General features: G+C 39.3%; 2 protein-coding genes and 1 pseudogene across 7 annotated transcripts; all 3 read left to right on the forward strand.

Annotated features, from left to right (window-relative positions):
- The first annotated feature begins 384 nt into the window (after positions 1–384).
- On the forward strand, positions 385–5,749 carry LOC122081401 (annotated as a pseudogene).
- Positions 5,750–8,740: 2,991 nt separating this feature from the next.
- On the forward strand, positions 8,741–12,541 carry LOC122081400 (S-type anion channel SLAH3-like). 2 transcript variants are annotated; one of them, XM_042648519.1, is made up of 5 exons: positions 8,741–8,797; positions 9,935–10,254; positions 10,343–11,113; positions 11,616–11,647; positions 11,743–12,541. In XM_042648519.1, the coding sequence occupies exons 2-5, from the start codon at positions 9,943–9,945 to the stop codon at positions 12,122–12,124; spliced, it is 1,497 nt and encodes a 498-aa protein (XP_042504453.1). In that variant the 5' UTR covers positions 8,741–8,797; positions 9,935–9,942; the 3' UTR covers positions 12,125–12,541. The 2 variants fall into 2 exon arrangements, with proteins under 2 accessions (XP_042504453.1, XP_042504452.1); XM_042648518.1 differs by lacking the exon at positions 8,741–8,797 and adding an exon at positions 8,886–9,109.
- A 6,965-nt stretch (positions 12,542–19,506) lies between these two features.
- On the forward strand, positions 19,507–27,944 carry LOC122082670 (S-type anion channel SLAH3-like). Of its 5 annotated transcripts, none has more exons than XM_042650380.1 (6): positions 19,855–19,996; positions 20,105–20,252; positions 21,484–21,709; positions 24,894–25,664; positions 27,253–27,284; positions 27,381–27,944. In XM_042650380.1, exons 3-6 carry the CDS (start codon positions 21,521–21,523, stop codon positions 27,703–27,705), a joined length of 1,317 nt encoding a protein of 438 aa, XP_042506314.1. In that variant the 5' UTR covers positions 19,855–19,996; positions 20,105–20,252; positions 21,484–21,520; the 3' UTR covers positions 27,706–27,944. The 5 variants fall into 5 exon arrangements, with proteins under 5 accessions (XP_042506317.1, XP_042506314.1, XP_042506319.1 ...); XM_042650385.1 differs by having other exon boundaries at positions 24,894–25,604; XM_042650381.1 differs by lacking the exon at positions 20,105–20,252 and having other exon boundaries at positions 19,862–19,996.
- The last annotated feature ends 19 nt before the right edge of the window (positions 27,945–27,963 follow it).

The following is a 27,963-nucleotide window of genomic DNA, read 5'->3' on the forward strand; positions in this document are numbered from 1 at the left end:
ACACATAACTGATTCATTGATAGGATTGGTTTGAGCAGGATTTTTTTTTTTCTTGTTTCTGTTCTTAACTGATTCATTGATAGGATTGGTTTGAGCAGGATTTTTTTTTTCTTGTTTCTGTTCTATGTATCAGCTAAGAATAGGCATATGTAGTTCCCTTCAAATGTGGAGGGAGCAGTGCACACTCTGGTGTTTTGGCGATATAATTTATTTTTCCGACCTTTTTGTCTCATGATAACTGCTTGACCCAATTCCTAATTTCAAGAGTTGTATTTGTAGTTTTCTCTTTGTGATTGCAATATTTGTAGCGAGCTTTCTGAATTGCTGTGGCAAACTCCTTGTTTCTTTTACCCCCCCCCCATTGACTAGCAGTAGCTAGTGTTTCTGAGCGTGAGAGCAATGGATTTCAATCAATTTTACAGGGTGTAGCGGAATTTTTTCACTGTTGAGCTTCTGTTTTTGCATCATCAAGTCATTTATACCGGTGTGGAAATGATGGCTTCTGAGAGAGAGATTGATGCATCTCAATCAATTAATGATTGCACCTGGCAGATGCATTCAACTTCCATCAACATGCTGCCTCCTTCAAGTCTGGATAGGCAGTTTAATTCTGTTATAACTTGGTTTGGGAAACAGAAAAATCCAACAATGGATAGGCGATTTAATTCTTTTAAAACTTGGTCTGGGAAACTTGAGAGACAGTTATCAGTTTAAAGTGGAAAGCAGATTGAACCAGAACCAGAGGTCAATGTTTTGCAGAATACTGAGATTGAGGTTTTACCTGTAAATCGGTACTTTGATGCCTTAGAAGGGCCTGAATTGGATTTTCTTAAAGTATGTGTTATTGTCTCTGTTATACTCAAATTTTTTCTTAGTATGTGTTATTGTCTCTGTTATACTCAAATTTTTTCCTCTCATTTATCCCTTTGCATATATAATTTTTGTTAATGTTTCTTTCACAGGATTCAGAGGAGTTGGTGCTCCCAGAAGACACGTTGCCATTCCTACTCCGTTTTCCAATAAATTCATTTGGTATCTGCCTTGGTGTTGGTAGCCAAGCCATCGTGTGGAGAGACCTAGCAACCACCAAATCCATGAGCTTTCTTCACACCAGCTTGACCGTCAACCTTGTCATATGGTGTCTCTATTGCTCTTTTAGTCACTGTTTTCTTCACCTACTCTCTGAAAGTCATATTTTACTTTGAAGCAGTCCGCCGTGAATACTACCTGTTAGGATTTTTATGTGGGCTTAACTGATACCGATTGATCCATTGGGCCCAAGCAATTATAGACCCACTCTGATTAGGAAACTCCTAGCTCTTTCCATTGTGAGAGTGGAATAGGGTTTTAGGGATTCTATTATAAATAGAATACTGACGGTCCTTGCAGCCATTACTTTACTTAATGCCTTATTGGTTTTGGGAGCACGATTTTCTCACAAAAGCAAGTGCACAGAAAGAAAGGAAACCCTAGAGTAAGAGGCTGCAGAAGATCTCAGTAGAAGGACTCCACTTGCGTAGTTCATTGTCATCTTCATGGGAGTAATGTTTAACCACATGGGACAGAGGTTCATGATCTATGTTCATGGGACACAGGTACTTCTTTATTCCCATTTATGATTTATGTCATGATTGTCCCATTGATTATTATGGATATGGTAAATTTATATGGTTATGTATTTTAAGATAGGATACTTTATTGTTCTTGGTTTAGGGACTACACCTATGATTAATCTTTTATGATTGGTTGATGATTCTTATATTCTAAACACTATAGGGTTATTCATATGTTTAATATGGTAAAGAATCCCCAACACTACCATCCCATCCGTGTCAACTTCTTCTTTGCTCCATGGATAGCTGCGCTGTTCTTAGCTATTAGTCTCCCACCTTTGGTTGCCAAAAACATTCATACTGCCATATGGTACATTCTTATGATTCCAATTTTTTGTCTTCATCTTAAAATCTATGGCCAATGGATATTGGGATGTCAGAGAAAACTATCTTCAATGTGCCTTCCGCTTGACATTGAGGAATCTTTGCAACGCCCTGAAGTTGTTAATGATTTGGATGGTTATACCACCTATGTCGGTCGGAGTCACCGCTTAAGATTTGCCCCGTACTACCTTCGCTCCAAGGAATGGGAAACTTAATTTGTGATTGTCCATTTGGATATTGTTCTGTTCTCTTTTGCCTTGCCTAAGCCTTTTTTGTAGTGCCTTTTAGCTTCTTGCTAATTTGGCTTGTATCATGCCTTTTGGCTTTGTGTTCTTTGTCTTTTAATATATTTTTTATTAACCCAAAAAAAAGAAACTATCAATGGTGGCCAATCCTTCAAATCATCTGGCAATTGTTGGTAACTTCTTGGGTGCATTTCTGGTTGCTTATATGGAGTTGAAAGAAGGGCCTATCTTCTTCTTTGCTGTTGTAACACTCTTCCAGAAACTTCCAACAAATGAGACACTTCCCAAGGAATTACATCCAGTGTTCTTTCTTTTTCTTGCCACACCCAGTGTTATGTCTATTGCATGGGCACTGATTCAGGGGGTATTTGATTATGGAGCGAGGATCCCATACTTCATTGCTTTGTTCTTATATTTGACACTGGTAATTAGCTTCTCTCTCTCTCTCTCTCTCAACCCCTCCCCCACACACATGTACAGTGTACACCACTAAAGGTTCTAAAACCTGGGAACGGTCAAGGCCGATACTATTCTGATCCATCCGATGCTGACTGTTCCGTTCCATTTCTAGAACTATGATATCACTTGGTAATAAATACTGATATGTTTCCACCAAAAAAAAATAGTGATATGTACCAAGTTAAATGACACCAACGATGGTGTCGATAAGATTTTTCCTTTAATAAATTCATCAAAAAATGATTTAACTTTTTTCTTCCTCTGCTTGCTTTGGATGTTTCCACAGGCTGTTTAAATTAATTTATTTCGAGGTTTCAGGTACGATATTGTTTGATTTCTTAGTGAAATCTCTACTTCAATTCCTTAATTCTATTGGAGCCACTGTTCTGAAGTTCATATTCATCTCATTTCATAGGTTCTTACTGACATGGTGGGCTTACATTTTCCCAATGACTGGGACATCTATTGCGACCATCGCGTACTCTGATGAAGTCACAAACCTATTACACAGATTCTAACAGTTGTTCTCTCCAGCATTTTGGCCCTTGTAGTAATAACTATGCTCATCACCACTATCTTCGATGCCTTAGTGTTGCGAGACCTCTTTCCAAATGATAAAGCCATAGCCATTTCAGAGAAAAGGCCAGAGACAGACAAGAAACAGATTCATCTGCGATCTGGGAGTTCAGATACCAAAGACATTGATGAAGCTTCTCTGAAAGCAGAGAGCTCAGATGACAAACTGAAGCTTCTCTGAAATCATCATCCTTCACCTACTTTGACATTGGAAATTCTTTGGAATCTACAAGCTCAGTTAGTAAAGATATGGGTGCTTCTTGTCGGATTAGTATTGATGTATTATCATGAGGGTGATGGCAATTAGAAATATAGGTAATCTACTGCTGCTTTGATCTCAATCCTCCTGCTACATCCATTGCTGCTACCACTGAACACCTGAAGCATGCAAAGTTCTATTCTCAGCCTATTACCTGTGAGACTGCATATGTTGTGGGCAGCTATCAAGGGTGAATCCCTCAATCTTGTAGAGAATGAACAGAGAAATCCAAGGATTGACAGGCTCAAGGATAGGCAGTTTGATTTTTTTCAAAACTTGATCTGGGAAACCTGAGAAGCAGTGTGAACTACAACTGGATGTCAATGTTTCACGGAAAACTGAGATTGAGGCTGTACCTGAATTGGATACTCTTAAGAGTATGTGCTCCTGTCTTTGTTTTATTCTTATTTTTCTCCTCATTCAGTTCCTTAAATATGTTAAGAGTTTATGTAGTGAGGGTATAATGGGTACTTTGTAAATAAGCATGTATTTTACCTCATTAGGTATATGAGATTGAGGCTGTACCTGAATTGGATACTCTTAAGAGTATGTGTTCCTGTCTTTGTTTTATTCTAACTTTTCTCCTCATTCAGTTCCTTACGTAAATATGTTGAGAGTTCATGTAGTGAGGGTATTATGGGTACTTTGGTAAATGAGCATGTATTTAACCTCATTAGGTGTTCTTGTGTTATTGTAAAGGTATTTATCTAATCTTACATTTCTATTCTCAAGTAAGTAATTGTAGGAGAGTGAAATCAATTCTCTTCATGTGTTCTTGCACTTCTCTCTGTCTCTCTCTCTCTCTCTCTCTCTCTCTTCATTCTCTTTCCTCTCTTGTTGTTATTTTCTTTGATTACTTTGCGCTTGGTATGAGTGCTGGTTTGAGAGTCAACCAACATTTTGCTCTCCATTGTGCCTCTAGATTTGGATCTCTAGAAGAGTAGCGGGCTACAATTGAAGACAAGTTCAATCCTTGCGAGGTTCAACTTAGCCACCTCTTGGGTTTCTCTTTGTGGTTCAACAAGGGCTCTAGGATCTGTGAGAGATGGGAAGTTCCAAGGCAAAGGTTTCGCCATTTCCTGCTCCTCCCTCCTCCCTCCTCCCTCCTCCCTCCTCCCCTCTTTTTTCTTTTTGGATGGGTCTTTTATTTCTCTCCTCAAATCGGTTTGTCATACGGTTTTGATTGCTTGAGCGTATTTGTCTGTGGATCTTCCAATAAGAGAGCAGAAGTTAAAAAGATCATTGCTGAGTTCCTTCAATTTACTAGCTCTTAGAAATCCAACACATAGTAATAGAGCCCTTCTTCAATCGGTGCAGCTGTGAAGATTTCCCGGCTATGTTTCCGGCACCATTCTCACCGTCATGAACTGCCCCTCAGTTGCTTTTCTTGCTGATGTATCTCCTGGACACTTGACGGCAGGGAAGGTTAGTGTGATTGTCAGTTATGCAACAAATTCGCATATTTGGTGATATTTTATTCATCCTCATGGGGATCCGGACCCTCTCCATCGATTAATACTCCAACCACCTCTCAACCAGATGTAAGAACATGTTGCTATGACCTCATGTGTTGGATGCGTGCCTATATCTAATTGGAGGGGGTTGGAGAAGACCTTTGGGGCTAAAAGTTTTTTTTTTTTTCTAATCTCCTTTAAGAAACTACAGACAAACCAAGACAGGGGTGGCTTCAAATTTCTGAGCACCTTTGGCTAAGAAATTGGCCTCAACAGCAGCAAAACTAACAATGGGAATTATGCTTGTTCCAACTTTCTTGAAAGATATAACATAGACCCTCATCGGTATGACATTCATAAAATCCTAACGTATTGACCCCTCTTGGGTCAAAGAGCCACCCTGTGCACTCTCAGTTATTATTATTATTTTCATGTCTCTAGCTTTCAATGTGCAGACTATGGGGTGCAGGAAGCTTGCAATTAGTCAAGACAAGAGGAGTTCAACAAGGAGTCAATAGGGCAGTTTTGTGTGAAGCAGGTCCATAAAAATATGAACAGACTCAGCAGAGTTGATGGAATGGTTGTCAAGGGAAGATCAGGAGGGCATTTGGCCATGGGAGTTGTTCACTTATCTTTTGGATACTCTCACTTTAAAATGTTTTAAAACTTATGAAACTAGGTAGACCTTCTGTGGAGTAAAGAGCAACCTTGTCCAATTTTAAAACTCAGAGTCAAATAGTTGATCAGCATGGTATTGTATATTACTTCAACAAATTTGTTTATGTAATGAGCTTTGGGGGAAAAAAAACATTTAATGCACATATCATTTATTCTCAAGAGATGCGGAATAATACATATATTCTTTAGAATCATCTTGTATTATTCGTGAATTTTTCCATATTTTTATATTATATACTATATTGCCATTTGTACTTTTTTAGTGAAATTTGTAAAAATATCTTTCTGACATAAGTTATTAATTTAGGGAAAAGATATCTGGTAGACAAGCTTATCTCAGTGGTGTAATGTTTAGATGGGACCTAAATGTTCTGGACAAGTAGACCTTAGGTCCTCCATTCATCTGTCAAGTTTCAGCCGGAGGTCACCAAGTAACAAAATAAAGCTTTCAAAATCTAAAACAACGAGAGAATGCAAAAAAAGTGGTTGAAATAGTGTAGACATGCATGGAAATTCATAGGAGAATATATGGATGAATTTGGATATGAAATTTAACATGTTTTACAGTTTTACCCTGACAATCCACCATCTATCCAACAATTTTTGTCGCATCCTTTTTTTTCGGTGTAAACTTTTTCACATTATTTGTTATATGATAAAATTTTGTAGATAAAACTTAAAATCTTTTAACCCCAAGGGGGTAGCAGAGTTGGCAAGGGATCTTTGCCTGAGGAAGTGTGTGGTTCTGAATTCAACTCCTCTTATCTCATTGGGACCATTCACACTAGGTGTTTACTGTTTATTGTTTTTACTGCTTTCAGTGAAACTCATTCAACTCCGATATGACTCGGTACATGCGATTGTAAGGTCAATATGGGTCCATGGGACTAGTCAGACCGAAGGCCTGGAGACCCATCAAATGAAACTTATCTTAATTCGACTATAGAAAAAATATTCTAATATATATACATGTATTTATACATTATACATTTGTCATTTTTATTGAAAATTCCTTGAGACCAAATGGAAAAATCTTATTATAACCAAGGCCAAGGTTAGTGAAAAAAGTCATAATCTTACTTTTTTTGTCTCACATTTTTTCTTATAATGAGGATAAATCCTATTATTTCACATAAATATTATATTAAATAGAAAAAAATTACATGATTACTCAAAAATGAGCTTCACATTATAAAATTGGCAACCTAAACTTTAGGGCCCCGTTTGATAACGTTTCTGACGTTTCTGTTTCAAGAAAAGACAGAAACATAAATTTTCGTTTCTAGAAACAGAAACGGAATTGAAGGTATTTGATAAGTCATGTTTCTGGAAATTGATAGTAACTAGCGAAATAATGGCCACGAGTCGTTTCCAAAAACAGTGAAACGACTCGTGGAAACAAAACAATTTTATCAAATGCTTTTTGTTCCGTTTCTACTGTTTCTGGACACAGAAACGCGTTTCTTGAAACATTATCAAACGGGCCCTTACTTTAACTAATCTCTATCTACACAAAAAGAATAATAAAAATAAATAAATAAATAAGGGAATACCCCAAACAGTGTCCACTTCTACATTGGCCTACATATGCCTACCATTTGGGACAATTTTGTTCCCATCTTCCCTACTTCGGTTGCGATGACAGCCCACAACAGCAAGTTGGATCAATTGTATATACGATCACTTGGTCCAACATGTAAGGATTCAACACATGTCCCACTTACTATCATTACAAGGGTGAAGAATGATATATTTAGAAGCAAAAGGACAGGTGTTGGATCCTTAAAGATACAACTAGGTGATTGTAGTCCAATCTCCACAATGGCCAGACCACTCTCTCTCCCTCCAACTCTCTCCATCAGCTACTGATCTCATGCCCTCCACCCCTTTGTCTCTTTTTTATCTCTTTGCATTTTTGTTTCACTCTGCAAATCTCTCCCTCCATTGCTTACAACTCCATTTCTTTGATTTTCTCTTAACCCTTAAAGCTGATTTAATTGGACCATTTAATCCCGACTTTCCACTACGGCTCTACCTCCACCACTTCGATAAAGGGGGTGGAGGGCATGAGATCAGTAGGGGTATCTTGGATAAACTGAAATCCAATTTGAGGTTATTATGTAATTTTACTTATTAGATAAATGGAAAAATTACATAATTACCCACTTTTGGGTTTACCTTTACAAAATTACCCGCAAAAAGTTTTGGCCAACAAAAATACCCAAAATTAGGTTTGGGTTTACAAAACTACCCACCCAAAGTTTCAATTAACAAAAATACCAAAAATCAGGTTTGGGTTTACAAAACTACCCATAATAGTGATTCTTCATCTTTCACATATAATCATGTATTTTTTTTATTACTAAAACTTTGAGTGGGTAGTTTTCTAAACCCAAACTCAATTTTGGGTGTTTTTGTTAACTTAAACTTAAAATGGGTAATTTTGTAAAGGGAAACCTAATTTTGGGTATTTTTGTTCATCAAAACTTTTTGTGGATAATTTTGTAAAGAGAAACCCAAAAATGGGTAATCATGTAATTTTTCCCAGATAAATTTAGAGAATAAACCAAGGAGCAGTTGAAAAAAAAAGTAAATTTAAAAAAACGTAAATTATGTTGACGTGGCGATCAGGTTTTAGGCCACGTGGAAATAACCGTTGTATTCGTACACGCAAGTAAAAGAAATATCTTCTCATCTAATATGGCGGGGAACAGACTATGAAAAAGTCGCGGGTAGCTTCATCCAATGCTCTCCATGCCTCCATGATCCATCGTCATCCATCGAAGATCAAACCTTCGCGGTCTTTTCCAGACATGTTGACGCTGTCGCTTATGGATCAATATATTAAATTCTTGTTATTTCGAAAGTGCAAGTTGTTGGATTTATGGGCTAAATTAATTATTCGGGTTGATTAAATGGGTGAGAGTCAAATTGCATGAACCGGTTCGGTCCACTCTCAAGCTTAGGGATATGCTGGCTCAACCCATTGTGGTTTAGGGTTTTGAGTGCAGGACAGTATTATAAATACTAGGTTTTGGGTCCCTACAGCCATTATTCACTCTTCCCCACTTTACCACTAAAGTGAGAGAACCAAGGAGGTTTAAGGGGCTGTAGAAGATCCATAGCCAAGCCAAGAGAGCGAAAGTGGGAGTGACCAACATCAATCATCTTCAGCATACTAGGTGAAAGGTACGAATCGATCCTCCATAATTCTACATAGATTCGTGTTCTTGTTTTTCCTGTGTGGTTTCCTCAATAGGGTTTCAAACTCAAACCCATAGGGAGTTCTAACACAAATTGCTCTGCTTGGTAAATCCATTGTGTTCTTTCGGTTCTCCGCAGGACATATTGGTTCCAACTTTGGTTTTTTTGATTGAAGATTCGGTTCATTTGAACTCTTTAATGGCCTGGATTGATCCAGTTGGGTTTCTACAGATGAAGCAATCAAAATTTTTGGAGTTTGGATTTTCCAAACGGTGATCGAATCAATTCACACCTAATGTAGTGTCCCTTCCCTGTTTTTTAAATTGCTTCTTAGAGTTATACTAGGAATGTTTATCTCAGCATTATGCTTGCCTGTTACCTGTTTGATAATTTTCTGCTTTGAGAGAAAAAAAAACTGGTTTCTGTTATATTTACTGCATTTAATTATATAAATGGATCCTTCATCTAACATCTTAATTGGGATGAAACCCATGTTTTGTTAGAATAGTTAGCATCTCCGTAAGTATGTCCCTGAACAGAGATCCATTGATGAATTTCTTTTGAGAACCTTGCTAAACAACTTTCTTTAGTGCATCTCTGTAAATCACTACTAACGGATTCATTGATATGATCATTGGTTTGAGCAGTTTAACTTATTTTTTCTTTTTTATGCTGCTGATGTATGTATCAACTAAGAATACCCAAATGTCGTTCCCTTCAAACAAATTAATTAGACAAAGCTCTGTCATACTCTGTTACACCTTACTTTATTCCAAGATGCTCAATATGGAGGTGATGCCCTGATGGAGGGAGCAGTGCACACTCTGGTGTTTTGGCGCTATAATCTATTTTTCTGACTTTGTCTCATGTTAACTGCCTGACCCAATTCCTGATTTCAAGAGTTGTGTTTGTAGTTTTCTCTTTGTGAATGCAATATTTATTGTGAGTCTTCTGAATTTCTGTAGCAAACTCCTTGTTTCTTCCCCCCCCCCCCAAACAGTGACTAGCAGTAGCTAGGGTTTTTTTTTCGCGAGAGTAATGCATTTCAATCAATTTTACAGGGTGTAGTAGAATTATTTCACTTTGAACTTCTGTTTTCACATCATCAGGTCATTTATACAGGTGTATGAATGATGGCTTCCAGAGAAAAAAGTGATCCATATCAATCAATTAGTGATTCCACCACTGTATATGCTGGGGATGCTCTTAATGGTGAATCCCTTAAACCTGTAGAGAATCAACAGAGAAATCCAAGGATGGATAGGCGGTTTAATTCTTTTAAAACTTGGTCTGGGAGGCTCGAGAGGCAGTTAGCAGTTTTAAATGGAAAGCAGATTGAACCAGAAGCAGAGGTCAATGTTTTGCAGAATGCTGAGATTGAAGTTTTACCTGTAAATAGGTACTTCGATGCCTTAGAAGGGCCTGAGTTGGATACTGTTAGAGTATGTGTTATTGTCTCTGTTATATTAAAAAAAATTCTCCTCATTCAGTCCCTTACATATATAATTTTTGTTGTTGTTTCTTTCACAGGATTCAGAGGAGTTGGTGCTACCAGTAGACAAGAAGTGGCCATTCCTTCTCCGTTTTCCAATAAATTCATTTGCTATCTGCCTTGGTGTTGGTAGCCAAGCAGTCCTGTGGAGAGACCTAGCAACCACCAAATCCATGAGCTTTCTCCACATCAGCCTGACCATCAACCTTGTCCTGTGGTGTATCTCTGTCGCTCTTGTGGTCACTGTCTCCTTCATCTACTCTCTGAAAGTCATATTTTACTTCGAAGCAGTCCGTCGTGAGTACTACCATCCCATCCGTGTCAACTTCTTCTTTGCTCCATGGATCTCTGCGCTGTTCTTAGCTGTTAGTCTCCCACCTTTGGTTGCCAAAAACATTCATACTGCTATCTGGTACATTCTTATGATCCCAATTTTCTGTCTTGATCTTAAAATCTATGGACAATGGATGTCGGGAAGTCAGCGGAAACTATCAGTGGTGGCCAATCCTACAAGTCATTTGGCAATTGTTGGTAACTTCTTGGGTGCATTTCTGGGTGCTTATATGGGGTTGAAAGAAGGGCCTATCTTCTTCTTTGCTGTTGGATTAGCCCACTACATCGTCCTATTTGTAACACTCTTCCAGAAACTTCCAACAAATGATACACTTCCCAAAGAATTGCATCCAGTATTCTTTCTTTTCATTGCGGTACCCAGTGTTGTTTCTATTGCGTGGGCACTGATTCAAGGGGTATTTGATTATGGAGCCAGGATTCCATACTTCATTTCTTTGTTCCTATATTTCACACTGGTTAGCTTCTCTATCTCCTCTCAACCCCCACCCCCCACAACACACACACCCACCTACAGGTGCACGCATGCACTCATGAGCATATCTCTGTGGGTGCTTGAGAGACCAGTTGTTTAGGACAAGCAAGAGAGAAAATCTGTTCTCCGGTTCTCCCTACCCATTCTGTTCTTATGGTTTAATGAGGAAGGGTTCATTGTTGATGGATCTTGTGGAGTGACATTATTGGCTAGAACTAGTTTCAGCTACAAACTGGATGACTAAGTAGTCTTGTCAGTTGTCAGGTGGGGTATCAAATTCCAGCCCTAAACCGGTTGGACTGACCGGAAAACCTGGATGAACCCCTTACAGGTTCAGTTTCGGTTTTTTATTAATCCTGTAGAAATCTTAACCGAACCATACTGACACAGTGAAATGTTGGTGTCAATAAGATTTTTCCTTTAATGAAGTCATAAAAAAAAAAATGATTTAACTATTTTTCTGTTTGCTTTGGATGTTTCCACAGGCTGTTCGAATTAATTTTTTTCGAGGTTTCAGGTACGATATTGTTTGATTTCTTAGTGAATTCTAATTCAATCCCTTTAATCTATTGGAGTCACCATTCTGAAATTTTTATTCATCCCATTTCATAGGTTCTCACTAACATGGTGGGCTTACACTTTCCCAGTAACTGGGGTATCTATTGCCACAGTCGCCTACTCTGATGAAGTCACAAACCTTTTTACACAGATTCTAACAGTTGTTCTCTCTAGCATTTCGGCCCTCGTAGTAATAGCTATGCTCAGCACCACTATATTCCATGCCTTTGTGTTGCAAGACCTGTTTCCGAATGATAAGGCCATAGCCATTTCAGTGAAAAGGCCAGTGAAAAGGCCAAAGACAGACAAGAAACGGTGTCATCTGCAATTTGGAAGTTCAGATACCAAAAACAATATTGAAGCTTCTCCGAAATCAGAATCCTTCGTCTACATCGACATTGGAAATTATTTGGAATCAACAAGCTCAGTTAGTTAAGATATGGATGCTCCTTTTCGGATTAGTATTGAAGTATGATCATGAAGGTGATGGCAATTAGAAATATAGGTGGTCTAGTGCTGCTTTGATCTCAATCCTCCTCCTACATCCATTGCTGCTAGCACTGAACACTGGAAGCATATGTTGGGGCAGCTATCAAGGGGGTAGCAGTCAAGTTCCATTTCCCTGAATTGGATACTCTTGAGAGTATGTGGTCCTGTCTTTGTTTTATTCTGATTTTTCTCCTCATTCAGTTCCTTACATAAATATATTAAGAGTTCATGTAGTGAGGGTACTTTGGTAAATGAGCATGTATTTGACCTCTTTTGGTATTCTTATGTTAGTGTAGGGGTATTTATGTAATCTTACCTTTATTTTATCAAGTGAGTAAATGTATAGAAATCAATTGTTGTCCCAGTTAAACCTCTTCGATGCGTAAATGGTTTGTTGATTGTGTATATAACCTACTAGTTGAAGGTTCAAGGCTTATCGAATCAACAAAAAAAATTGTTTTCCTAGTTGTTCTATTTCACCAAACATCAGTTGGAGGTGGGACCAAGCCCATTATAGAAACCTGAGAAAAGATCCTCTCAAGCCTATTAGGCATTCAAAGCGGCATTCGAGGACTCAGAGGATCATGGGGCGTGTGCCCATGTGTTGAGGTGTGTGTTTGGATCCGGCGTTGGAGAGGAGTCAAATCACGTTTGTTGAAGGCAAGTTAAATCCTTGTGAGGTTCAACTTATCCACCTCTTGGGTTTCTCTTTGGTAATAGGTTTGGATCATCCAAGAACACAAGCCAAAATCCAAAATTCTAAATGTGGGTTCTAAATGAATCATACCAAATAGATCAACACAGATCAACCTAGAAATTAGATGAAGCTCACAAAAGATACTCTAGCTCATGTTTAACCAAAAAAAAAATCTAACTCATATTTATTTCTTTTGAGGAACTTTCAAAGTTTACAGATAATAATCTCATTTCTTATAGAGAAATTGACAAGGGAAAATACTTCTTTCATATTTCGGATTAGAATGAGGAAAAGAAAGAGGAAGAAAAGGAAGGGTTTCATTGGGAAGACACTCAAGTCTCTGAAGAGGTGACCCAACATATCGACGATACAGAGGAAACACAAGATGAAGAATCAAATGGCCATGTTGTCTATTCTAGACAGAGCCACTGTATAAGATTTGCCCCATACTACCTTCGCACCAAGGAATGGAAAACTTTTTTAAGGTGTGACCTTTCAATCCTTGTATTTTCTTTTCATTGTCTCATCTAAGGATGGTATGGTGCCTTTAATTTTTTCCGTTCCTTTCAAATATTTTTTTATTCAGCCAAAGAAAAAAAAAAAAAGGAACAAATTGGATTTTCATTTGGAGGCCAGTTTATGACTGGTCAATTTGATAATTGCAGCTTGGATGAATTTGACTCAAAACAAAAGCGAAATGTGAAAAGGCAAGAAAAGAACAGTTCAAATGAAAAGGGCTATCTCATGGACAAGCTCAAGTCAAATTCACGATTCCGTTTCCTGAAATGGACGGTAGTGGTACGAAGTCCTGCAGCTTTTCATATTTTTGAAGAACTTTCCGCTATTGAGGAGACAAAAAGCTATGTGAACTACAAGAAGAAAGAAAAGGACACCTACTATTAATAAGAGCCTTAAAAAACTTTTCCAAAATTGAGGTTCCAAAACAAATATTGCATCCCGCATTTACCATCTACGTGCCGAAATTCCACATTTGGGGGAAAGAATCCGTGCTACTTGATAGGGCATGCAGTTTTTATTGAGAGCAGGGAATATTCACGTACGTGAATATATGTGAACTACTTTGGTCGGTGGATATGACATATATTTTCTCTCTCATCATTTAATAGATGTCATATCCACAGACCAAGATCATTCACGTGTGTTCACGTACATGAATAATCACTTTCCTCTAGTTTGGTGGCATCAAAATCGTCATTTGCATGGCAAGTTTTTTCTTAAATCAAAAGAATAGTATAATTTTTGTACTTTTTTCTCTGGACTATCGGACTATCGAATATAGATTCAACTCCTTTTTTTTACAGTCCATCGCCGAGTTTAGCCCATAGCTATCTGAACAAGCGACAAATGATGATTGACTAGACGATTATCTAATGGTTTGAGAAAGGTGTGGAAAACAAGGTATTGACAAAGACTTGGAGAATGAGGTGCCAAGAATTGTTGGATCATCACTTCACTGGATTGAAATCCTCTACTGCATCTGACATTGGCGGAGGTTGGTGGAGGGGTTGTTTGATGCTGACACGTGACCTCATCCACGTGTACGGCGGATTGAAGGGAAACGTCTGAAAACTGGTTTTAAGGTGCGACCCGGATTAAGGCAGCCTACCAAAACCGAACTCATAACATCCAAAACCCCTTCCCCAAAACCTATGTGTTATCTCTTCTTCTTCTTCTTCTTCTTATTGAAGAGAAATGGTCTACGGTTTGCCGAGAAGAGAAAATGGTCCTCTGCTTTATTTCTCTTATTTGAACGAGTGATCGTTTCTTTACCCGAGCCCCGGAAAATGGTGAAAGCTTGAGAGCAAGAGCCAAACTTCACAAGATCCACTGATGTGTAAAGGGCCACTAACAACTTGAAAATTGAGGAGGAGTTTCATTGGGAAGACACTCAAATCTCTGCTTTGCATAGGGAGAGGAGTCATCGTATTCGCTTTGCCCCTTATTTTCTTCGCTCATCTGAGTGGAAATTTTGATATCTTTTGAATGATCACAATGTGTGTAGTTTAGATTTGGTAATTGGGTTGATGTTTTTGTTCTTTTTCTGGTTGTTGGTCTGAGGTTTAGTTCCTCTTGATGGCATTTTAGCCTTGTAATTTTCTTTTCTTTCTTTTCTAGGCCTTTTAATATATTTAATTATTCACCCAAAAAAACAACTTGAAAATTTACGGCCTTTGATGCTCATAAAACATTTTGTTCTTGCACACAATGGGCTGGTGCAGAGCTTAAAATTTTCAGGAACATACCACTCCCCATACTTGGAAGAATTAGTTTCGAAGTGTTCAAATGAGAGAGATAGGGATGAAGAGACGACTTCGAATGAGAGAGATGAAGCAGAGGATTGTTTTCTGTTCTTGGCAAACCCTCAGACCATTTCTCTTCAATCAGAAGAAGAAGAAGAGATAAGAGATAGGTTTTGGGGATGGGGTTTTGGACGTTATGATTTCGGTTTTGATTGGCTTCCTTAAACTGGGTCTCACTTGAAAACCAGTTTTCAGACCATTTCTTTTCAATCCACTGTACATGTGGACAAGGCCATGTGTAGGCATTGAACAACCCCTTCGCCAGCCTCCGCCAATGTCAGATGCAATGGAGATTTTGATACCACTTCACCACCTATCACCTAAATAATTAGAAGAAATTACACTCCCCTCCCCTGAACTATGGCTTAATATCAAGTTCCCCTCACGTACTTTCAATCACTCCCCTCCCTTCTAGTTTGAAGATTCCATCAGACTTACCCTTTCTGTTAAATATCCCTGTTAAGTGATGACATCATCACTCAAGCAGATGATTTTCTTTCAAAATTACCCTTTTGTGATGGAAGCAGTTTCTCCTTTCTTTCTTTCTTTCTTTCTTCTACTTCTTTTTTTTTTTTTTTTTTTCCTTCTTTGTGTTGCGTACATCCCTACTTGTAGCATCCGATCGTAAGCTAGAGGTATATATTTTTCTGGACAAAATTTCTAACAAATCCTTTGATCTTCTTCATCAACACAACATATCCTTTGATCTTCTTCTTGTTCTTGTCCCCCTTCCCGCATTGCAAGTTGTTACCCATCTCTCCAAACAAAGAGTACTAACACAAGAAGAGGATGAGAAGCAGAGCAAGAGAGAGAGAACAAAGAGAAGATCGACTATAGTTTAGGAACTTCAACTATTTATACTCACTGATGGGAAAATCATTTTTATTCATAAAAATGACAAAGATTCAAAGGGAATGAAATACTTTGTTTGGAACGAGAAACAAAGCGTAGAAGAGGATTAGACTACATTTGATTTAGGTGCTGATGCGACAAAAATTGACCGGATGATCTTCCCTACAGTTCCTGGTGCTTTGGTCGACCTACACAGAAGAGATGACAAGGGAGAGCCGGCCTAACCCGATGGAGGACGATGCCTAAGTCAGATCTTTCCACAGCAGATGCTCAAGAGAGCTTTTCCGGTAAAAGGAGTGATTGATCCCCTATGATGGAGGCTTATCTTGGTATTTATAGGCTGCTGATGGAGAGAGAAGGAGGGGCGTTTGTGGAGAGTCTAGTTTAGGTGTAGAGTCCTTGAGGGGAGTGGCACTATGATTCTGAGAATATTTCGGGTTCCAAGACATATTCTGGGAATATTCTCCATTGATCTCGGAGGTGCAAGTCGTGAGAGGGATGGACGCTTCTGATGACGTGTAGTGGATAGAGTCCTGCCCCCATGATCAGGGATCAGATCCCTTGAATGTAGGAGTGGATGTGTGCATGTTTCCGGGTGCATTACTTGATTGTGCCGAGCCGAGGTGATAGGTTGGTCAAGCCGAGGTGACTGATAGCATGGTCTGATGGAGGGCCGAGGTGGCAGTACGACCTGATGGAGGGTCGAGGTGGCAGCACGACCTGATGGAGGGCCGAGGTGGCAGCACGGTCATATGGAGGGCCGAGGTGGTAGCACGGCCTGATGAGATGCCATGGTGGCAGCACGACCTGATCAGATGCTGAGGTGGCAGCACGGCCTGATGAAGGGCTGAGGGGGAAGCACGGCCTGATGGAGGACCGAGGTGGCAGTACGGACTGATGGAGGGCTGAGGTGGTAGCACGGCCTGATGGAGGGCCAAGGTGGCATCACGGCCTGATGGAGGGCTAAGGTGGAAGCACGGACTGATGGAAGGCCGAGGCGGCAGCACAGACTGATGGAGGGCCGAGGCTTCAGCACGGCCTGATGGAGGGCCGAGGCTTCAGCACGGCCTGATGGAGGGTTGAGGCTTCAGCACGGCCTGATGGAGGGCCGAGGTAGGGTCAGTCCTGTTCAGGTTTGCATACACGCTTCAGCCGTGCTGAGAAAGGGGACATGTTTTGCCTCATCAGGTGCTGAGATTGGTTTCGAAGGAAGAAATTTGTGATGGCGGCGACGGTGGCAGGGGCGGCGATAGCGGCAGTGGCAGCGACTGCAGTAGCAGCAGCAGCAGCAGCAGCAACAGTAGTGGCAACTACAACAGAGGAGGAATAAAAGAGGGTGTAAAGAGAAAGGGAGAGGTAGAGTTGTGCAAGATGGTCAAGCAACCCTATTTTATTCTCAAACACACTCTCTACATCTCGTTCTTCAATTTTTTTCATCTTCAAATTAACTTAAGATTTCAGGTAACGAAAATTGCAGTCCATAACCCTATTTAATGCAACCAATAACCAACCAAATTTTGAATCAAACAACAGAATAAAAACCTTTGAAATTACCCTTGGCAATAAAATCAAACCCAACCCCGGTTGCGGCTATGATCTCACAACAGAAAGTGATTTTGGGAACAAGCACCAGGGGTTTGGGCGCCCTAAGGTTTGGAGAAGAAGAAGATTTTTACTCAAATCTTTACTCAATTGATGGATCATGGGTGATGGCTTCTGACCGTCAAAGTCCTGAACTCTCTTTGTAAATGGAAAATCTGAAGCTTCCTTTCTTTCTTTCTTTCTTTTGATGTTTTTATTTAATTTTCTAGAGATTTTTATGTCTCGTGTAAAATAATTCCATGATTTTCTGTTTTGGTTTAACTCTATTTCCATGGATTTGTCTGAAGCATACCTGAAGCTCACCCATGGAAACCCTCTGCAGTATATCACAGCCGTGGGCCCGTGACACCATTGTGTTGTGATGCCGCTGCAATAGCTTCCAATATTGCCGTCGTAAGACTATCTAAAACCCCAGATATAGCCATCTCGGTTCTTCACTGCTCAAAGCACCGCTGCAATAGCTTCCAATACCTCCATACCGGAGATTGAGATAACATCCAACTCTCTTGCCCCTTTAACAAGTTTTGAACAGAGGAAGAAAAAGGTGAAAGGATGGCTGGGACGAGGCACTGCATCAACAATCAACAATCCAATAGAAGTGTTTCCAACTGTAATAAATCAAACCAGAATTCTGATGAAGAAAAGAAAAAGAACGAAGAGAACGTAGGTATTTTGCTAGAAATGTAAACTAGTCTTTTTACAGACCAGTTTAACACCGTCAATTACTTATGGGATGATTGATAGAATCTTCAAATTAGACTGGAGGGAATTTTTTATTTTTTGGTAAGGAAAAAAGGGTGCTCCATGGTAGTGATCATAGCCCCCTGGGCAAGCTCCCGTACGGCAAGAAACGCTTCCGCAGGACCAATGAGCAATAGTGGGCATGCCAAGACTCGAACCCACAGCCAACCGACTCGAACTAGAGGGGAGGGAAGTGGTATATGTGAAAGTATGTGGAAAGAACTTGATATTAAACCATAATTCAAGGGAAAGGAGTGTAATTTCCTCAAATAATTATAGGCAAAACCTGGACGATAGGCAATTGAGAGATGAGCAGAATCCACACCAAACACAGCTTACGAGTGTCTACTTTTTAAGTAGTAATAGACTTTTTAACTTTTGAAAAAGTTAAATGTAGATGGAGCCAGCAAAGGAAACTCTAGTACTAGTGGAGGGGGAGGTCTCATCAGAAATAAGAAAGGCAAGGTGCTTGCAACTTTCTCTAGTTTCTATGGTGTTTGTTCTAATTCTGTGGTTGAGCTGCTTGCCTTGAGGGATGGGTTAAGGTTATGTATGGATATGGGTCTCCCAGATTTTTCTATTTACTCTGATTCTACATTGATTGTGAACTCAGTGTCTAATAGGGTATGTGAGCTATGGAGTTGCTGGTATTGGTTTGAGGAAGTTATGACTCTGTGCGACTCTCTTAGAACTCAAATCACTTTCTCTTTTCCGGAAAGTAACAAAAAGGCAAATTGGTTGGCTAACTTGGTGTGTACTTTAAGTAGAGTCTATTTTTCTTGGTGATTAAACTCTTCTTAGAAATCTTATCAGAATCATTAGAGAAGATAAAACTAGGTCCATTTTTTAGAATGTAATTTTTCCTTTGGATTGGTTGGTGGTGTTTTGAGAGTGCGAGTGTCTCTGTTGTTTGAGTTAGGGTAAGGCGGGTTATGTCCCCCCTTGTATTCTTTTCTATTTTAGTAATAATATTTTAGGGGTTTCCCGGTCCTAGATAATATTCGGGTAAAAAAAAAAAAAAAAGGGCAAATATGTCCAATGAAGATCGGTATCGGTTGAAACTGATCCCGACTCCCGAGATATCATCGTAGCGGGATTTTAGAATGTTCCACCCAGATTTATCCAACAGAGGAGAAGGCAAAACTTTCTCTTCGATCAGTAGCCATTGTCGCGAATCATTATCTTTCTAGGGTTGCATCCATCGTTCTCTTCATTTCATCTTTCCACTTTCTTAAATTGCGGTGAAGCTTCTCTCTCGAGTTCCGTCGTTGAGATACAATGAATTCCAACTCGAAATGGATTAGAACTGTGGATTCGATTCTCGAAATTTCAATTGGATCTGTACCAGTTTTCGATTCCATTATTGTCATCCTGACTACTTCTGTTGTCAGTGCTCTTCCGACTCGTTATCTTTCTGCTGAGAAGATTTTCTGCTCGTGACAAATCTCCCAATAAGTGGCGGGAAAAGATTATGAAAAATTTGCAGGTAGCTCCATCGAATGCTCTCCATGTCTCCATTCCTCCATCAATCGAACCTTCACGGTTGGACGCACTCTTTGTCTTCCAGATTCTGGTGTCTCGAAAGCGACAGTTTCTACTTGGATTGGTTAGACCTATTATGCCTCTACATCCACGGTGTTATTCTGTTCTCTTCAAGATATGTTTTTTTAATAGGTTTTGTGACTGTATATTTGTTTAATTTAAACGCTTAAAGGACTGGATCGAACAAGTTGGAGCTTCCACTTTTCACCACTATCATCTCCACTACCATCACCTCCATTGCTTTTCGAGGTGGATCGAGAAACAATCATCTTTTACGATTTTACCATGGATATTGTATTCACAGTGGATGGACTTAAAAGGTGTGCATTATAATTAGCCATTGCTTCCCTGTACAGTTGAGGAAATCTCTTTGATATATATAGTGTTTTGAGAGCCCAACATAAGCAGATGAACTTAGCATCTGCTTGTTTTGCTGTTTTTCTGTTTTGCTATTAGGTGGTGAAGGTTCGTTCATTTATGAACTTGAGTTCTTGCCCTGGGTGTCATCTATTGTTATTTCTCTTATTTATGGCCACTCTTTTAATACACTGTTTCTGTTACTCTAGTTGTTTATGAACTTGAGTTCTTGCTCTAGGTGTCATCTATTGTCCTTTCTCTTATTTCTGGCCACTTTCCTTTTACTCTTACTTTTCTTTTTGGCTTTATACGGATCCATGTAGCCGATCCCGTTTAGTTCGAATAAGGCTGAGTTGTTGTTGTTGTTATTTCTGTTCCTGTAGTTGAAAACCTGAATGATGAGTATTTTTCAGTTGTTTGCTTGAGATATTGGGGAGGTCCATAGTCCAAACACAAAATATTTTCAATTACTAATTTATCAGGCCATTGAGCCTTATAAACTGGTTTTCTCCATTGACCACTAAAATATTAGCTTTTTTTTTCTCATTTAAGATGCTTAAAAAATATAGTTAGAATATAATTAATGATGTCCCAAATATTTTAGCAGATTTTATTTGTCAATAGTCTGTTTTGTTGGATATAAACTTGCATGTTGGTAGAAATTTTCTCCCGTAATCAATGATTTTGTATCAACCTGGTGATGAAATCCTAATGATGGTAAAAGTTCATAAATCTACAAAAGAAAGATAATTTAGACCCCATGGTATAAAAATGAGCAGTATCATTAAGCACCGCTCCTTTATGTTAAAATGATGGAAGTTCTTAAATTATTTTATTATTTGAAGTCCTAGATAACTTAAAGTCTTGAGCTTGTTCAGGTACCTCATAAACAATTGTGGGTGGTAAATTAGCATTCTGTATTGTCTGAATTCAGAAATTGTAGAAGGGCATACCCCGTGCATGAGGCTGCAGCCACTGCGGGTTCTGAATTCAGAAGTTATGATATTAAGATGAGATAAGTGACACGAGAAGATAATTATGAAAGAACTTGCTCATCTCTGGCACAAAATAATCTAGAAGTTTGCTTCAGATCAAATGTTCCAGTCAATTTTTTGAAATTTCTATAACCTCTTTACAAATATGCTATTTTATACTGTTTATGATGATATATTCTATTCTTTCCTCTTCATGCAGTTAATAATCCTAATGGTGTAGTTATGGTTGCATAATCATGGACAACAGTGCATGTTTAGATTCAGCAGAGAAACTTTACCCTGAAGAACTTCCATCCCTTTTCAACTATGTAACGTCCAAAAGCGTAGCTGAATTTGATAATGTTGAAGACAGTAGCCCAAGTAATCCATGTCAGCAAACTTGGTCTTCAACGTCCTGCCCTTCACCTGATTGTGTATTAGCTAGAGTAAGTAATTTCTTCAACATGATGCTTTCAATAAGGAGAAGGTTGATATGTTTATTTCGTTGCATGTTAGATGATCAATACAGTTTAGAAGTCACTAGTAATCATTTTGGGGCCTTAAGACCGTTCTACCAGAAAAGGGCTTAAAACTGAGTGTGCGATCTGATCTTATATTAACTAATGAGAATCGGCATACCTAAACGAGAGGGATGTACTAAGTCTAGGATTATTCATCAAATTATATTATGATGTTAGTGTTACCTTGATATTACATTATTATGTGTGACAGAAGAAGTACACTCTTCTACACCCTCTCATGGCTTCAGGCGGGTGATCTTCCTGTTTTTACATTTGCATGCCCAAGGTGAAATTGTTGAACTTTTTCACTGTTGAGCTTCGGTTTCACATCATCAATTCACAGGGTGTGGAATAATGGCTTCCAAGAGCGAGATTGATGCATCTCAATTAATTAGTGACTCCCATTGGAAAATGCCATTCAATTTTCATCAGCATGCCTTCTTCTCCTTGGAGGCTTCACTTAGAAAGCGAAAAAAGAGTTATCTTCAGTAATCAAGAAGGAAGAAATGTCAGCAACGGGATTCCAAATCTTCCTGCTACAGCCATTGTGATACGTACCTGGTACGTATCTTGGACTAAAAGAGTTTGAGAGAATGAAGGGAACTCACAAGAGAACTCTTGGGAGAATAATTATGATTTTCAATAGCTATTACTTCCTTCTAATCCTCCAATTAAATAGGGTGTACAAATTAGATCAGTTACATTTAACTGTTGATGACTTCTACTCACAACTCCCACTAATGGATAACAACACACACTACTCACAACTAACTTTAAGTTATCATAACTCTCCCACTAACCCATCTCATACACATAACTACCATGCCCATACTCATACATGCATGAGAGAACCATGCATGTAACATATTGGTGCTAGCATTGAACACCCAATGCATGCCAAGTTTTATTCTCAACGCATAACTGCCGGCACTGCTTATGCTGGGGCAGCTATCATTGGTGAATCCCTCAATCCTGTAGAGAATCAACAAAGAAATCCTAGGGGTGATAGGCTCAAGGATAGGCGGTTTGATTCTTTTAAAACTTGGTCTGGGAAACTCAAGAGGCGGTTATCATATTTACGTGGAAAGCAGTGTGAACCAGAACCAGAGGTCAATGTTTCACAGAATGCTGAGATTGAGGCTTTACCTGTGGATCGGTACTTGGATGCCTTAGAAGGTCCTGAATTGGATTCTCTTAAGAGTATGTGTTCTTGTCTTTATTTTATTCTGATTTTCTCCTTATTCAGTCCCTTACATAAATATGTTAGAGTACATGTAGCGGGGGTATTATGGGTACTTTGGTAAATAAGCATGTATTTGACCTCCTTAGGTATTCTCATATTAGTGTAGGGGTATTTATGTAATCTTACATGTCTATTCTCAAGTGGGAGAGTATAGTGTTCTTATGTAACTTCTTCTTCTTCTTCTCTCTTTCGCTCCATTCTATTTTCTTTCTTGTTGTTTTCCTTAATTACTTTGAGCTTAGTGTGAGTGCTGGTTTGAGAGTCAACCAACATCTTGCTAACCATTGTGCCTCTAGATTTCAACCCTAGAAGTGAAGAGGGCCACTATAGAGGCTGCATCATGTAAGAGTGTATTCAGCTGTTCACCCATCAATTAGAAGACTTGATAATGAAGATTTTAAGCTATGAAGATGGAGTGATGAACAAGAATAAAAAAACATGGTTACCGCCAGCTCTTTGGTTCAGCTTCTTTTCTCTCTCTCACCAAACATCAGTTGGATGTGGGACCTAGCCCATTGGAATCACCCTAGGGCTCTGTTTCAAGCCCTCAAGAACCTGCTATGAAGGTGTTGTCTCATTTGTCTACAACTTGATTTTCCACTTCTCTATAGTACCATCAACTTCTGGTTTGATGGCTGTTTTCTTTGAATGCTATTATGACATCTGTTCTCCAGATTAAGGGGGAGTGTCAGTGTTCATGCAGTGAGGTCATTTTGGGTACTTTGGTAAATAACCATGTATTTGACCTCCTTAAGTACTCTCATGTTAGTATGGGGGTATTTATGTAATCTTACATGTCTATTCTCGAGTAAGTAAATATAAGGGAGAGAAATTAATCCTCTCCCCAAGTCTTCGCTCTCTCCATCCTCTTTTCCTTCTTGCTATTTTCCTTTATTATTTTGAACTAAGTAGTCTTTGTTAATGTTCCTTGAGTGTTATGATATAATTAGAACTGACCAATCTGATTAGCCTATTCCCATGCTATCATGACATTGATAAAGGAATGAGAGAAATATATACAAGCCCAATTTATTTTGATACATTTTATGCCTTATTCTGATGCATCTTATGTTTCTATTCTATTCATATCTTTTTTTTTTTTTTTTTTTTTTTGGGGGGGGGGATGTTGAGGGTGAGGGGTTCAGTGATTAATATGATACTTCATGCTTTGTATGTGTTAGCAATCCTTGCTTTGCAATCCTAATTCCATACACTCATGATGATCCTACATATCAAATCAGAGGACAGCATTTTGAAATTTGAAACATGTAGAGCTTTTCTTTGACTTTGATGCTGTATACTCATAACTACTCTCTCAATTTAGCTGTCACATCCGACTGTTGGGTATATGGTTGTCATGTACTGATGTATAATGCTTCGTATTTTATCCTTGACAATGTTGTCATAATACCTTCTTTACCTTCCAAAAGGTAATGAAAACGATGTGTATACACACACACACACCCCACCTTTACGTTTGCACCATTTAACATTGGGCTTTTCCTTGTAATATGGACCATGGCGAGTTTAGCAACAATACTTAAAATTCTAGGCTCAAATTTTGAATTAAAGGACTTCTACTAGTATACATAGAGCTTTTGTCAGTTCGAAAGTGTTTTTAGCTCTCAATGAGTCAATGTACAGTCCTTACTCTGTCATTGCCTTATGATTAGTGAACCTCTATATTTTTCTTGCCTTAAACCCCTTACTACAAATTGTTGAATTTTGTATTCATTTTTCTCACTTCTTAACCTGAATTACTATTTTATAGATGACTGGCGTATTACTCTTCATAGATATTAGCACAGGGAACCTATTTCAGATAATCAAAGGAATAGCATAAATATATGTTTTTTTCTTTCACAGGCTTCAGAGGGGTTGGTGTTCCCAGAAGACAAGAAGTGGCCGTTCCTTCTGCGTTATCCAATATCTTCATTTGGTATATGCCTTGGAGTTAGTAGCCAAGCCATCCTGTGGAAAACCCTGGCAACCTCCAAATCCATGAGCTTTCTCCACATCAGCCTGACCATCAACCTTGTCCTGTGGTTTATCTCTGTTGCTCTTATGGTCACTGTTCTCCTCATCTACTCTCTGAAAGTCATATTTTACTTGGAAGCAGTCTGTCGTGAGTACTACCATCCCATCCGTATCAACTTCTTCTTTGCCCCATGGATAGCCTTTCTGTTCTTAGTTCTTGGTGTCCCACCTTTGGTTGCCAAAAACCTTCATGCTGCCTTCTGGTACGTTCTCATGACTCCAATTTTCTGTCTTGAACTGAAAATCTATGGACAATGGATGTCGGGAAGTCAGAGAAGACTTTCAAAGGTGGCCAATCCTTCAGATCATCTCGCAATTGTTGGTAACTTTGTGGGTGCATTGCTGGGTGCTTCTATGGGGCTGAAAGAAGGGCCTATCTTCTTCTTTGCTGTCGGATTGGTTCACTACATGATCCTACTTGTAACTCTCTACCAGAGACTTCCATCAAGTGAGGCGCTTCCGAAGGAATTACATCCAGTGTTCTTTCTTTTTGTTGCCCCACCTAGTGTTGCTTCGATGGCATGGGCACAGATTCAAGGGGTATTTGATTACGGGTCGAGGATTGCATACTTCATTGCTTTGTTCCTATATTTCTCACTCGTTAGTCTCTCTCACACATATGCACAAGCATACACGCATTCATGTGCATGCACATTAGCATATCTCTATGGATTCTTGAGGGTCCAGTTGGTTAGGACAAAAGCAAGGGTGAAGTTGTTCTCCCTACCCATGCTGTTCTTATGATTGAATGAGGAGGATGGGTTCATTGTTGATGGATCCTGTTGAGGGACCTTTCGGCTTGGCCTAGTTTCCCTACAAACTGGAAAGACCAAGTCCTGTGAGGTTTAGTATTGGCTCGTGAGTTCCTTCGTGGAGCACCTATAACAATGCATGTCCACCTACATTTGCACCATCTGCATGCATGTCCAGCTCCTCCATTTTCACCATCTGCATACCCATCAAAGGTCCACACACTTGACCTACACTTTTAAACCAAACATTATCTTGTTCTCCCTACCCATGCTGTTCTTATGATTGAATGTTTAGGATGGGTTCATTGTCGATGGATCCTGTTGAGGGACCTTTCGGCTTGACCTAGTTTCCCTACAAACCGGAAGACCAAGTCCTGTGAGGTTTGGTATTGGCTCGTGAGTTCCCTCGTGGAGCACCTCTAACAATGCTTGTCCACCTCCTCCTCCATTTGCACCATGTGCATGCATGTCCAGCTCCGCCATTTGCATCTTCTGCATATCCCTCAAAGGTCCACACAGTTGACCTTATGGGTGAAACAGGGTCGGGTTGGGTTAGGTTTCTTAAAACCCTAATCCAACCCTAGGTCCTCAAATTCAATACAGGCCCAATTCAACCCTACCGGGTTCATGTTCAGGCCTAACCCTGACGGGTTCATACCAATCTAACCCGTTGGCCCTATCAGGGCTAGGTTGGGTTGGGTTGACCTTTGCTTCTACAATGGTTGGATTAACCTTGATTGATATGTTTTTTCATTCATATCTCATATATTAAAAAATTATAGAAAAATGAAATACCGACTGGAGCCCTAATTTCTATTATAAAAATGTAAAATTAAATTTCGGGCTGGGTTGGGTCGGGTTGGGCTGGGCTGAGGCCTCAACCCTAACCCGACCCAACCCTGACCCAGGGTTGGGGTTTTTCAACCCTAGCCCGCCCTCAGGGTAAAAAAACTTGGTTCAAACCCTGTTCAGGCTCAGGGAGGGCCAGGGTGGGTTCGGGTTGTTTGGGCCAAACTTTCACCCCTGGTTGACATACACTTAAACCAAACATTATCTTGTCTAGATGACACCAAAGATGGTTACATTTGGATTGGCACCAAATTGTTGGCAAACATTGGTGGGTCCAAGTGATAGGGCAATACCATATCTGTCTGACTCGTAAAAATGAGTTTTAAGTGACAAAAGGTTATGAACATGCCACTTAAACCACTTCCTTCTACTCTTTGGAATTGGAATATGATTAATGAGATGAATGTGAGATCCTCTATCACAGGTTCCCCACCCATGTATGCCACTTGGCAATAAATTTTTATATGGAGCGAAGTAAAATGATACAAGTAATGGGGTAGACAAGATTTTCCTTTAATATTCATAAAAATGAGCTTATAATAATTTTTGTTTTTTTTTTTTTTTGTTTGCACTGGATGTTTTCACAGGCTGTTCGAATTAATTTTTTTCGAGGTTTCAGGTACAATATAATTTGTATTTGTTAGTGAACTCTATTTCAATTCCTTAAATTTGTTGGAGCCACCTTTCTGAATTTCATATTCATTCCATTTAATAGGTTCTCACTGGCATGGTGGGCCTACACTTTCCCAATGACTGGGGCATCTATTGCCACCATCAGGTACTCTGATGAAGTCACAAACATGGGAACACAGAGTCTGTCTATTGTTCTTTCTGGCATTTCAACCTTCACAGTAGTGGCTCTGCTTCTCACCACTATCCTTCATGCCTTTGTGTTTCGAGACCTCTTTCCAAATGATATTGCTATCGCCGTATCACACAAAAGGTCAATGACTGGCAATAAACGGTGTCATGTGCGATCTGGAAGTTCAGATACCATAGACATTGAAGCTTCTCTGAAACCAGCAACCTCTGCCGGCTGAGCCATTGGAGCTTATCTGGAATCTGCAAACACGGTTAGTAAGATATGGGCTTTTCTTTGTCAGATTGATCAGGGTGATGGCAATTAGAAACTCAGATGGTCATTTGCTTATTGGCTTATTATAAATAACGTCGATTTTTTTTTACCTAAACAAACTGGCTGATGGTCTGGGAGTTATGGCCGAAGATCGTCTCAGGATTGTATATGACAAGAATTTCTTTCAAGACTGTTATTAGTAGAGGACATTGTAAAAGATTGA

The sequence above is a fragment of the Macadamia integrifolia genome, chromosome 6, assembly GCF_013358625.1.
Source record: "Macadamia integrifolia cultivar HAES 741 chromosome 6, SCU_Mint_v3, whole genome shotgun sequence".
NCBI classification, from domain to species: domain Eukaryota; kingdom Viridiplantae; phylum Streptophyta; class Magnoliopsida; order Proteales; family Proteaceae; genus Macadamia; species Macadamia integrifolia.

Excerpts from the sequence above, each read along its gene's own strand:
- LOC122081400 (XM_042648519.1), top strand. The coding sequence starts at position 9,943 with ATGATGGCTTCCAGAGAAAAAAGTGATCCATATCAATCAATTAGTGAT. Across the intron at positions 10,255-10,342 it reads CTGAGTTGGATACTGTTAGA|GATTCAGAGGAGTTGGTGCT; the intron begins GTATGTGTTATT and ends TTTCTTTCACAG. Across the intron at positions 11,114-11,615 it reads TGTTCCTATATTTCACACTG|GCTGTTCGAATTAATTTTTT; the intron begins GTTAGCTTCTCT and ends ATGTTTCCACAG.
- LOC122082670 (XM_042650380.1), top strand. The coding sequence starts at position 21,521 with ATGGACAACAGTGCATGTTTAGATTCAGCAGAGAAACTTTACCCTGAA. Across the intron at positions 21,710-24,893 it reads CTGATTGTGTATTAGCTAGA|GCTTCAGAGGGGTTGGTGTT; the intron begins GTAAGTAATTTC and ends TTTCTTTCACAG. Across the intron at positions 25,665-27,252 it reads TGTTCCTATATTTCTCACTC|GCTGTTCGAATTAATTTTTT; the intron begins GTTAGTCTCTCT and ends ATGTTTTCACAG.